Here is a 10,549-nt window from a genome sequence, read left to right as displayed (position 1 = left end):
GGTGAGACAAGGGTTGTGATATTGTCTCAGATTTTCTCTCTCCATTAGTACAATCTGACTTGCTACGCATGTTCCTCAGCCCTGCTGTTAGCAATGCATTACACTTTTTTTGTCTCTGTTATCATTCCCTGCCTGCTTCCATTAATCCATATGATCATGCAACCCCATAACTCATCCTCAAAGCAACCCTGGCCTCATCTCATTTAGTTCTCCCTGTGCAGTACTGAGAGAATGCTGAACATCTGGAGGTGCTGTCTTTCAGACGAGGTATTAAATGAAAACTCCATCTGCTCTCTTAGGTGAATGTAAACACCACATTGAGGAAGAACATTGACTGCATTTCTGAACTATTTCACTTGACACTTGGAAGCATTCTAAAAGGCATTTTATAAATGGAAGTCACTTAACATAATATTTTTGCTACTTACTCTATGCTAATCATAAATTCTAAAACCTAATCTGGGCAAACACAGGATAGAAGTGCTGCAATATAGCTAGAGTATAAAATCTAGATTGCACTGTGTGGGTGACACAAAAAAGTGTTTACCATTTAATATTTTAACAGTTGAACACCAAGATTGCCAATTCAAAACAAATTGCATATAATGATACTTCAGAAACACATTCAGACAATAGTTTGTAAATAATACAGAACATAGGTGATGTTGCAGCTCTATAGAACTCTGGTCAGACCACACTTGGAGTATTGTGTTCAGTTCTGGTCAGCTCATTTTAGGAAGGATGTGGAAGCTTTAGAGAGGGTGCAGAGGAGATTTACCAGCATGTTGCCTGGATTGGAGAGCATGTCTTATGAGGATAGGTTGAGTGAGCTAGGGCTTTTCTCTTTGGAGAGAAGGAGGATGAGAGGTGACTTGATAGAGGTGTACAAGATGATAAAAGGCATAGATCGAGTGGACAGTCAGAGACTTTTTCCCAGGGTGACAATGGTTGACACCAGGGGACATAATTTGAAGGTGATTAGAGGAAGCTATAAGGGGGATGTCAGTGGTAACTTTTTTTTTTTACACAGAGTGGTGGGTGCATGGAACACACTGCCAGCAGAGGTTGTGGGGGCAGATACATTAGAGACATTTAAGAGACATTTAGATAGGCACATGAATGATAGAAAAATAGGGGCTATGTGGGAGGGAAGTGTTAGATAGATCTTAGAGCAGGATAAAATGTCGGCACAACATTGTGGGCTGAAGGGCCTTACTGTGCTGTAGTGTTCTATGTTCTATCCCTCTATTCCCTGAACTTCTACACACTCAAGGGTGATAACATTATCAACCCATTGTAAATGTGGAGAGCAATGGTAGACTCCTGCCCTATACCCTTACTAAATCAACTAGATACTGGCCAGATTGAAATAAGGCATCAAACCTCTCTGCAGAATGGGAGTAAAGAATTATATTGAAATGGATTGGTAACTCCAACACAGAGTCTGCTGGAATTTCTCAGTATGAGTCAGCCTTGTTCTATTCTTTCACTTTCGGTTTTGCAGCACACACGGAGACCTCTTCTTGTACAAGTGAAGCTTTCAAATATCGTCTTCAAGCTGTTGAACAGTCACAGTTGGACACTCACCTTCCCAAAATAAACTTACTGAAATCTGGTGGAGCCAGAGCTGAAACATTGCTCTCATTTAAAGTATGGCTGGATTTCCAGTGTTAGTAGAAGGACTGCTTGTCAATCTTGACTCAGTTAAAAATAAACTAGCCATTTATTTTCAAAGCAAGAGGAAATCTGGAGGCGGCGAATGTGAGATTAAAGCTCTCCCAGATCGAACAAAGTTCCTGGTGTGTTTTGAAAGTGAAAAAGGTAAGAATTTGTTTCTGTAAAGACAATTCAACCTGCATTATGTTATTACTGGTGTACAAATATGGAAAATCTATTTACCCACAAAGCCATTTACTACTTGATGAACCAATGCTGGTTAAATCTTTTGAATGTAATTTGGTGGTTTACTTTTGATGCTGTTTGTATGACCTTTAGGGGAAATTTTGATACTTGGGAGTTTCTTTGTTATTATCTTTTCCTTTCTGGAATTCCATGAGACACAGTTAGAATACTGGTGCCTTCGTTTATGAGGGGATTTCCAACAGTATCAAACTTGGCTAGGTTAGTTGGACTCTCACCTCTGAGTCAGGAGATTCTGAGTTCACAACTCACCACAGAGCTGCAGGGGACCTAAATGTCGGGAAGGCACTGACCGCCATCTTTGGTGCCAATCACAAAATTCGTCTCTACTCACAGCGTCCACCCCTCGTCCTGCCAACTGTCTAAAAATGAACCAGTTTTTCCTCAAAAGCATTGTTCCAAGGTGAGTTTCAGATCTCAGATCTGTGCTACAAATATGACCTGACTCTCCTTGCTGAATTTTTCCAATGTGCCTCTGGCTGGTCTCTCTTGTTCAAATCTTGGTAAACCTGAGGTGACTCTGCTGCCCATTCCTTAGCTCACAATAAGCCTGATCACCCATCTATCTGACGTACATTGGCTACCAGTTAACAACACCTCAATTTCAAAATTCTTATCTTTTTCAAGTTTCCCCATTTCGTTTGCTTCTCCTCTCAGTAACCTCCTCCAGCAAGGTATCTGTACACCTCCATTTCTTATTCTCTGGTGCATTCCCATAATTAATTTCTCCATTATTACTAGCTACGCATTCAGCTTGGATGACCAAGCCGCTCGAACTCCCTCCTGGAATCCCTTTTAATCACTCGGTTTTCCTTTAAATTGATGCTTAAATCCTGCGTTTTTGCCCAATCAATTGATCACCTATCCTAATATCTCCTTACAAGGCACAGCATCAAACTAATGTTTAATGCCACAACACTGAAATATCTTGGGACATGTCAGGAACAGAGAGAACCATCGGTAAATGCATATAACATTAAAAGTGACTGGTTATGCAAATGGTTAAAAAAAGCAAATGGGATATTGGGCTTTATAGACAAAGCCATTGAGTACACGAGCAAGGAGATAAAGATGAGTCTTTGTAAAACATTGGTTCAGCCTTAGCTGGTTCATCATGTCTATTTTTGGGCTTTTGGAGAGGGCGTGGAAGAAATTACCCGAAGTGATTCCAGCGATGAGTTATTTTATTTACATGGACAGATTGGAGAAGCTAGGGTTTTTCTCCTTGGAACAGAGGAGGTGACGAGGAGATCTAATGGAGCTATATGAAGTCACAAAGAACGTGGATGGAGTAGATGTAGAGAAACTGTTCCCATTGGTGGAGGGGTTCAGAGCCAAGAAACATAGAATGAAGGTGATTGGAAAAAGAACCAAAAGTAGCAGAAAGAGAGGTTAGGGGATGGAATACAACTCCAGGAGCAGTAATGGAGGGAGATTCAACTGTAACCTTCAGAAAAGAGCTGGATAAGAATGTGAAAGGAAATAATTTGTATAGCGATGTGGAGAATGCAGGGGAAGTAGCACGAGCTGGATTGCTGTTACATGGAAGAAGAATAGATAACAGGCTGAATGCCTCCTTCCATGCTGCAATCATTCTGTGATAAGAATCACAAAGATGTATAGCAAAGAACCAAGCCCTGTGGCCCACCGATTCCTCGCTGCCCATTTACACTAATCCTGCATTATTCCCATTTTTATTTATCCTCCCCATATTCCCAGTTTGGGAAAGGGAGACTAGGGATGGGGATATGCATCCCAAATTTATAAGGCTCTTTTGATAGAACATAGAACAGTACAGCACAGTAAGGGCCCTTCAGCCCACAACGTTGTGCTGACCTATATAAACACATTCTCCCTGATCAATCTACCTCTTCCCTCCTACACAGCCCATAATCTTCCATTTTACTTACATCCATGTGCCTATCTAAGAGTCTTTTAAATATCCCTATTGTATCAGCCTCTACCACCACCCCCGGCAGTGCGTTCCAGGCACTGTGTAAAAAAAAACCTACCTCTGACATCTTCCCCAAACTTTCATCTTCTGACTTTAAACTGATGTTCTCCAGCATTGGCTATTGCCGCCCTGAGGAAAAGGTGCTGGCTGTCCACCCTGTCTCTGCCTCTCATAATCTTATACACTCATCCTGCGTCGCTCCAAAAAGAAAAGGTCTAGCTCACTCAACCTTTCCTCATAAAATGTGTTCTCTAATCCAGGCAGATGAGGGAGATTCTTCACTCCCAAGTGCTCAAGAAGACATTAAGGTGCATTACGATGTGAAATGGTAGGAGGTGGCTTAGGAGGTCAACAACAGGAGAGAAGCACCGAGGATCCGGTTACAGCGATAGAAGATGTTTATTGATGTTACACATGGTGAAGATTGACAACAGCACCATGAATGGCACCACACTAGACATCACCATTCCTCATTTAGCAGAGATCTTTATCAGCTTTGACTGTCACATCCTTAATCTGATTTCTCAATTACTTAACCTGGTTATACAGAAAATAAAGTTAAGCAGTGGTGCCTTTGAGACTTGAAGCATTGTTAACTTAAAAAATATATACCTACCAAAGGGAAACTTGTGACCCATCCTGCAGTATGAACTTGATGTATGATATAGAACATGCAGGCATGTGCTTGCATAGTGCTGCTTTGTTATGAAGGTGGAAAATAGTTTGCATAAAGCATGTTGCAGGCAATACTGTTGGATCTACAGGGCACATATGAGAAATCAAAGATTAAAAAGGCATTGAAATTACCCTGATGCAGGATCTTGGCACGAGACGTCAACTATTCCTTGTCATCACAGATGCTGCCTGATCCGCCGAGTTATTCCATTAGTTTGATTTTGATCCAGATCCCAGCATCTGCATTCTCTTGTGACTCCATTGAAATTACCCTTCTCTTCAATTATTTTTTTAAAATACCTATTTGTTCTTGTGTAACATTAAAACACATTTTATTACATGTTCCTAGACACTCCAGTAAGGTAGCAATGGACTTCTTCCTGAATCACTGCAGTACATCTGCTCCAGGAGCTCTTGCAATTGTGTTTGATTGGGTGTTTGATCTGAAATGTTAGGAACAAAAGATTGCAAGAGGATATTTTTCCCAGGACCTAAATGTCTAATAATGGAGAGCATGCATTTAAGATGAGAGAGGGTAAATTCAAAGGAGATGGGCTGGGAAAGTTTTTTTACAAAGGGAATGGTGGGTGCTTGGAATGCACTGCCAGGGGAGATAGTGGAGGCAAATACAATAGAGGCTTTTAAGAGACTCTTAGATAGGCACATGTGGGCATAATTTTAAGGTGATTGGAGGAAGGTATGGGGGCATGTCAGAAGTAAGTTTTTTTTTTACACAGAGAGTGGTGGGTGCGTGGAACGCACTGCTGGCAGGGTGGTGGAGGCAGATACGTTAGGGACGTTTAAGAGACTCTTAGATCGCCACATGAATGATAGAGAAATGGGAGGGAAGGGGTAACATTTGGGAGGGAAGGGTTAGATAAATATTAGAGCAGGATAAAATGTCAGCACAACATCATGGGCTGAAGGGCCTGTACTGTGCTGTAATGTTCCATGAAAGGTGGCATGGTGATGCAACATGTCGAGCTGCTATGTCATGGCTTCAGTGAACTGGGTTCAATCCTGACTTTGGGTACATTTGCGTATTTGCAAGGAATAGAACATGCTGGTAGGTTAACTGGTTACTGTAAATTCCCTTTTAGTGTAGATAAATGGTAAAAACAATCAAAGGGGCATGTGAAAGAGAATGAGTTGCTCAAGGGAAATAAGATGGGAATGGGATTGATGGGATCGCTCCCTTGACCCGCTTCTGTGTTGTAATTAAGTAAAGAAAGTGATGTTGGTCCAATGATCTTGCTGATTTTGATTTGCTGCAAAACAAGTTTGATGCAGGTTGTTGTGTTGCAATCTGTAGATAGCCACATTACCACAGTATGCTGGTACTGACGGGAGTAGATGTTGGCCCAGGTTTTGTTTTGTCAGCCACTGGATGTTGTTATTACTAGTTGACTTCCTTTTGCACAGTAAGTTCCTGTCAGCCAAACACCAAGTGCAGAGTTGTCCACAGTGCATGTCAGACCTGTATAAACAAAGCAGCCATAACCTTAAGAAATCAGACTTCCGCAGGACAGAGCTGATGAACCATGAAAGAACAGATGGAATTTTTAATGTAAAATCAAAGAGCAAAATAAAAGAAACTAGATAGAGAGAGAGAGGGAGTGGCATGAAAGAGGCTGAAAGAAAAAAATAAAGAAAATAATTTTTTCTGAAGAATTTCTGTCAATAATCAATTATGGGTGTCATGGTGATGCAAAAGTTAGTCCCCACAGCTTCGTGGACCCAGGTTCAATACTGACCGGGTGCTACCTGTGCAGTGATTATACATTCTCTCTGTGTCTGCATAGATTTCTACTGGAATCTTGGTTTCCTCCTAGTTCCCAAAGACATTCAAATAGGTTATTTAGCTACTGTAAATTACTCCTTAATGTAGGTAGATAGCAGGAGAATCAAGGGGGAGGGAGCAAGTTGAAGGAGTCTAGGGAAGTAAGATTGTTCTGCTGAAAGCTGGCATAGACCCAACTGGCAAATTGGTATTGGTTTATTATTGTCACTTGTACCGAGGTACAGTGGAAAAACTTGTCTTGCATACCGATCGTACAGGTCAATTCATTACACAGTGCAGTTACATTGAGTTAGTACAGAGTGCATTGAGGTAGTACAGGTAAAAACAATAACAGTACAGAGTAAAGTGTCATAGCTACAGAGGAAGTGCAGTGCAATAGGGTGCATGGTCACAGCAAGGTAGATCGTGAGGGTTATAATCCATCTCATTGTATAAGGAAACCGTTCAATAGTCTTATCATAGTGGGGTAGAAGATGTCTTTAAGCCTGGTGGTACGTGCCCTCAGGCTCCTGTTTCTTCTACCTGATGGAAGAGGAGAGAAGAGAGAATGACCTGGGTGGGTGGGGTCTTTGATTATGCTGGCTGCTTCGCCAAGGCAGCGAGAGGTAAAGACAGAGTCCAAGGTGGGGAGGCTGGTTTCCGTGACGCACTGGGCTGTGTCCACAACTCTCTGCAGTTTCTTGTGGTCCTGGGCAGAGCTGTTGCTGTACCAGATCGGATGCTTTCTATGGTGCATCGATAAAAGTTGGTGAGTGTCAAAGGGGACATACGGAATCTCTTTGGCTTCCTGAGGAGGTAGAGGCGCTGGTGAGCTTTCTTCGCTGTGGCATCTATATGATTTGACCAGGACAGGCTAATGGCCTCCTTTGTGTCATAGTACATAAACCTGATGGAATGAGACTCCATATTTGTAAAGGTAAATTTTCAGTGACAAAGATGATGATTGAGACGTGTCATGCTGTTATAGGGGAGTTAAATTTTAATCCAACAACTTACGTGGTGAGAAAGTCAGTGAGATATCATTTTCCAGAGGCCTTTGGAGGAGGACAGTATGTCCTACAGCGTGGTTCCAGATTTGTTGTTCAACTGCTCATGTGCATTTACCAGATGTTGCTGTCCGATGTGCACATATGGAGCACTGACAGCCTTACCTATCAATGAATTCAAGCACAGGGTGTCAACTTGCTCTGAGCCAGATATGAACTTTTTGAGCATTTACTGCACCAAGGGAATCATGAGCATTCTATCACATTCCTCTCTGAAGCCTTCAGAAGTTGATGATTCTTTGAGATGTTAAGAAATATATTGAAGAGTTGCTCACCTTTGGCTTGCTCTCAAGAATATGATGTGACCATTTCAATTAAATGATTAGTCTCTGGTTTTTTTCAAGGATGTTGTTGCTGAAGAAATTAGTGATGGGACTACTGTTCATGTGAAAGAAAGATGCTGGGTATGGTCTTTTTTAAGGTGTCCATTTCCTGACAGGATTGTTAGTTCTGCTTGGTAGGTGAGGCTTGGATTAGATTTGGGTCTTATTGTAGCCCTGCTGAAAATAAAGCAACTCTTACGAAAATTCTGCAAAGATTTTAATAGCTAAACACAACAAAAAGCAGATAAAGTGCATTTGAACAGCTGTCACTGGAAGCATTAAGCCAATTGTTAAAGAGTAAAGGGAAGTTATTCTTGCCAAATTCTGAACAAAAATGATTCCTGTTTATCCTGTGTTATCAGTGCAGAAAAGTGTTGCCAGTAAGGAGTGCCACATGGTGCAGCTTTTAGATCCAGAGCCAGTCCTGCTTCGGGTTACAATCTATAAGGAGGACAATGATAGAGAAAGTTCTGTGAAGTCCATTGGAGTGACATCTGGTGCCAACACAGAGCCGGCAGTAGAACAAAGTCAATTGCTGACAACTTCAGACCAACTGCGTAAATGTGAACAGGTAATTCACCTCTTATTTAAGTGTACCATGCAACGTTGTTCTTCACTGACTGAGTTTTACAATGAAGATGAATTTTAAGGCAAATGTTTCTTATTTGCTTGAAACATACCTAAACATGTAAATGTCAGATTGTACATAAAGTGGATCTCAGAAATTTTACCACTCTGTTATCGAAGGAATGAATACACAGAATTTAAAGATAAATTTTAAGTATAAACGTTGTCAAAGCTGAAAGCAGACTGTCTGCCTTTTGATTCAATCTTCTGCTTAGTCACTTCGTTCTACAAGGATTCTTGTACATGATACTGAGATTCCCTTTTTTTTTCTGGATAAAATGAAAAATGCCCTAACTTGTCTCATAACTTGTCTAACACAGACCATAATATTTCTGGACATTTCCTGGTAAATTTCAGCTGTGCAGCAGTTAGATTTGCTGAATTGGCTTTCCCACCTCCATAGACATTGATGGTTCTGATCTCTAATTGTTACTCAGTGAAACTTGCTGGAAAATGTGAATATGTGGCTGTTTGGTAAACTCACCTGTGACGGCTCTCGATGTCAAGAAGCAGCTGCTACTGTATTGTATGCTCATTCATTCATTTCTACAAATCAGATGTATGTGGTACAACATTGGTTGTGATCAAATCATACATGAGCAGGTGCCGCTTCATTCAAAGGAGATGGAGAGAAAATTAAAGATTTTTTTAAAAAGTGACATGATTATTTTTTATTTTTCTTGCATTTGGTTTGATTTCATTTACATCTAGATTGTCTAGAACAATTTGGTAATTTTGGCAATATTTTTATTCTGCTTTCCATATGCAGAGCCTGCCAAAGGAAGTCCACATTCAAGAATCTCCACTTCTACATCAAGAGTCAGGTATTGGCTTTGTTTAGGCAGTTCAAAGTACAACTGGCTATGACTTTCAGTATATATACTTGAGAAAATCAGTCCTTCACAGATCCATTTTTCTCTTTCAGCTTCAGAATCCTCTTCTAACCAGCTACTGGTTTGCAGCAACAGGCCAGTTGATACAGACATTGTTGCAATGTTTTTTGAAAGAATTTCACCAGATGTGGAAGTTTCTGTAAATAGTGAATGCTCTTGGATTTTGACCTGCCTCAACCATAAAGGTAAATATTCATATAATTTACTGTAGCATTTTGAGAGAAACAGAGAGAAAGATGCATAATGGGAATGCAAACAAGAAGAGCCCAGACATGACTGATTCTGTGAATGCACTTCACCTAATATACATCATATTGATGAGCATTCATGTGGTAATGTAATTCCTAAATCCTTTCTTTAATGATGCAAATGAGACAAGTCTCACACGCTTTCAATAAGAAGACTGTAGAAATACAGAAATATGTCCTATGGTTTTGGTAACACAAACTCTAAATGGTGCCTGATGCATATTTAAAGTGCAGCCCTCTACTGTTTTTTCAACAGTAAGTTCCTTGCTTAAAAGAGAAAGAATAGGGGAAACAGAGAGCAAAACAGAGAGAGGGAGGGCGGTTTGAAGGTAGTCATCCAAAAACCCTTCAGCACCAATACCCTAACAAGTTTCTTGAGAAGTGCAGAATAATGTGATTTGTGACAATCCTCTGATTCACATGTTAATATTGAGTCACACAGCATGGAAGTAGGCCCTTTGTCCAATGGGTCTATGCTGACCAAGATTCCCATCTAAACTAGTCCCATTTGCCTGCATTTTCCATATCCCTTGATGCTTTTCCTATCCATGTATCTATCCAAGTACCTTTTAAATGTTGTTAATGTACCTGCCTCAACCACTTCCTCTAGCAGCTCATTCCATATACTGACCACTGTCTGGGTGAAAAAGTTGCCCCTCAGGTCCCTATAAAATCTCTCCCCTCTCATTTTAAACCTATGCTCTCTAGTTCTTGATTCCCCAACCCTCCGGGGGGAAAAAAACTGTGCGTTCACCCCATCTATGCCCCTCATATACTCTTTTGCATACAGCTATGCCAGTTTCCTCAATAAAGTCTTATATTGAAGAATGTGTCTGTAATGCCTGAAATCTATTTATACTATGGTGTAACGTAAGGTCCTATAGGAGTGTTTTGCAATCTTGAACTGGAGTGGAGAGAGGAACTTTCGACCATATCTGACACCAGTAGAAACCATATCTGACGCCAGGATACCTGAACCTTTGTATATAATGTACGTAATATAATGCTGAAATTGCAGAGGGACACACTTTATAATCTCTGTAAAAGAGATTGGTAATGAAC

General features: G+C 40.7%; 1 protein-coding gene across 2 annotated transcripts in view; it reads left to right on the top strand.

Moving 5' to 3' along the window:
- Positions 1–10,549, top strand: part of LOC127571950 (protein mono-ADP-ribosyltransferase PARP14-like) — a 69,206-nt gene that overhangs the window by 2,051 nt on the left and 56,606 nt on the right. The window contains exons 2-5 of one of the 2 annotated variants that reach the window (XM_052018720.1): positions 1,505–1,821; positions 8,082–8,290; positions 9,116–9,170; positions 9,272–9,424. In XM_052018720.1, the coding sequence (XP_051874680.1) occupies positions 1,653–1,821; positions 8,082–8,290; positions 9,116–9,170; positions 9,272–9,424 (586 nt within the window). In that variant the 5' untranslated portion in view covers positions 1,505–1,652. The remainder of the gene's footprint in view (positions 1–1,504; positions 1,822–8,081; positions 8,291–9,115; positions 9,171–9,271; positions 9,425–10,549) is intronic. The other variant, XM_052018728.1, reaches the window with a different exon arrangement.

Source organism: Pristis pectinata, chromosome 1, assembly GCF_009764475.1.
Source record: "Pristis pectinata isolate sPriPec2 chromosome 1, sPriPec2.1.pri, whole genome shotgun sequence".
NCBI classification, from domain to species: domain Eukaryota; kingdom Metazoa; phylum Chordata; class Chondrichthyes; order Rhinopristiformes; family Pristidae; genus Pristis; species Pristis pectinata.
Note: the sequence above shows the minus strand (reverse complement) of the source record. Positions and strands in the feature narration are given on the sequence as shown.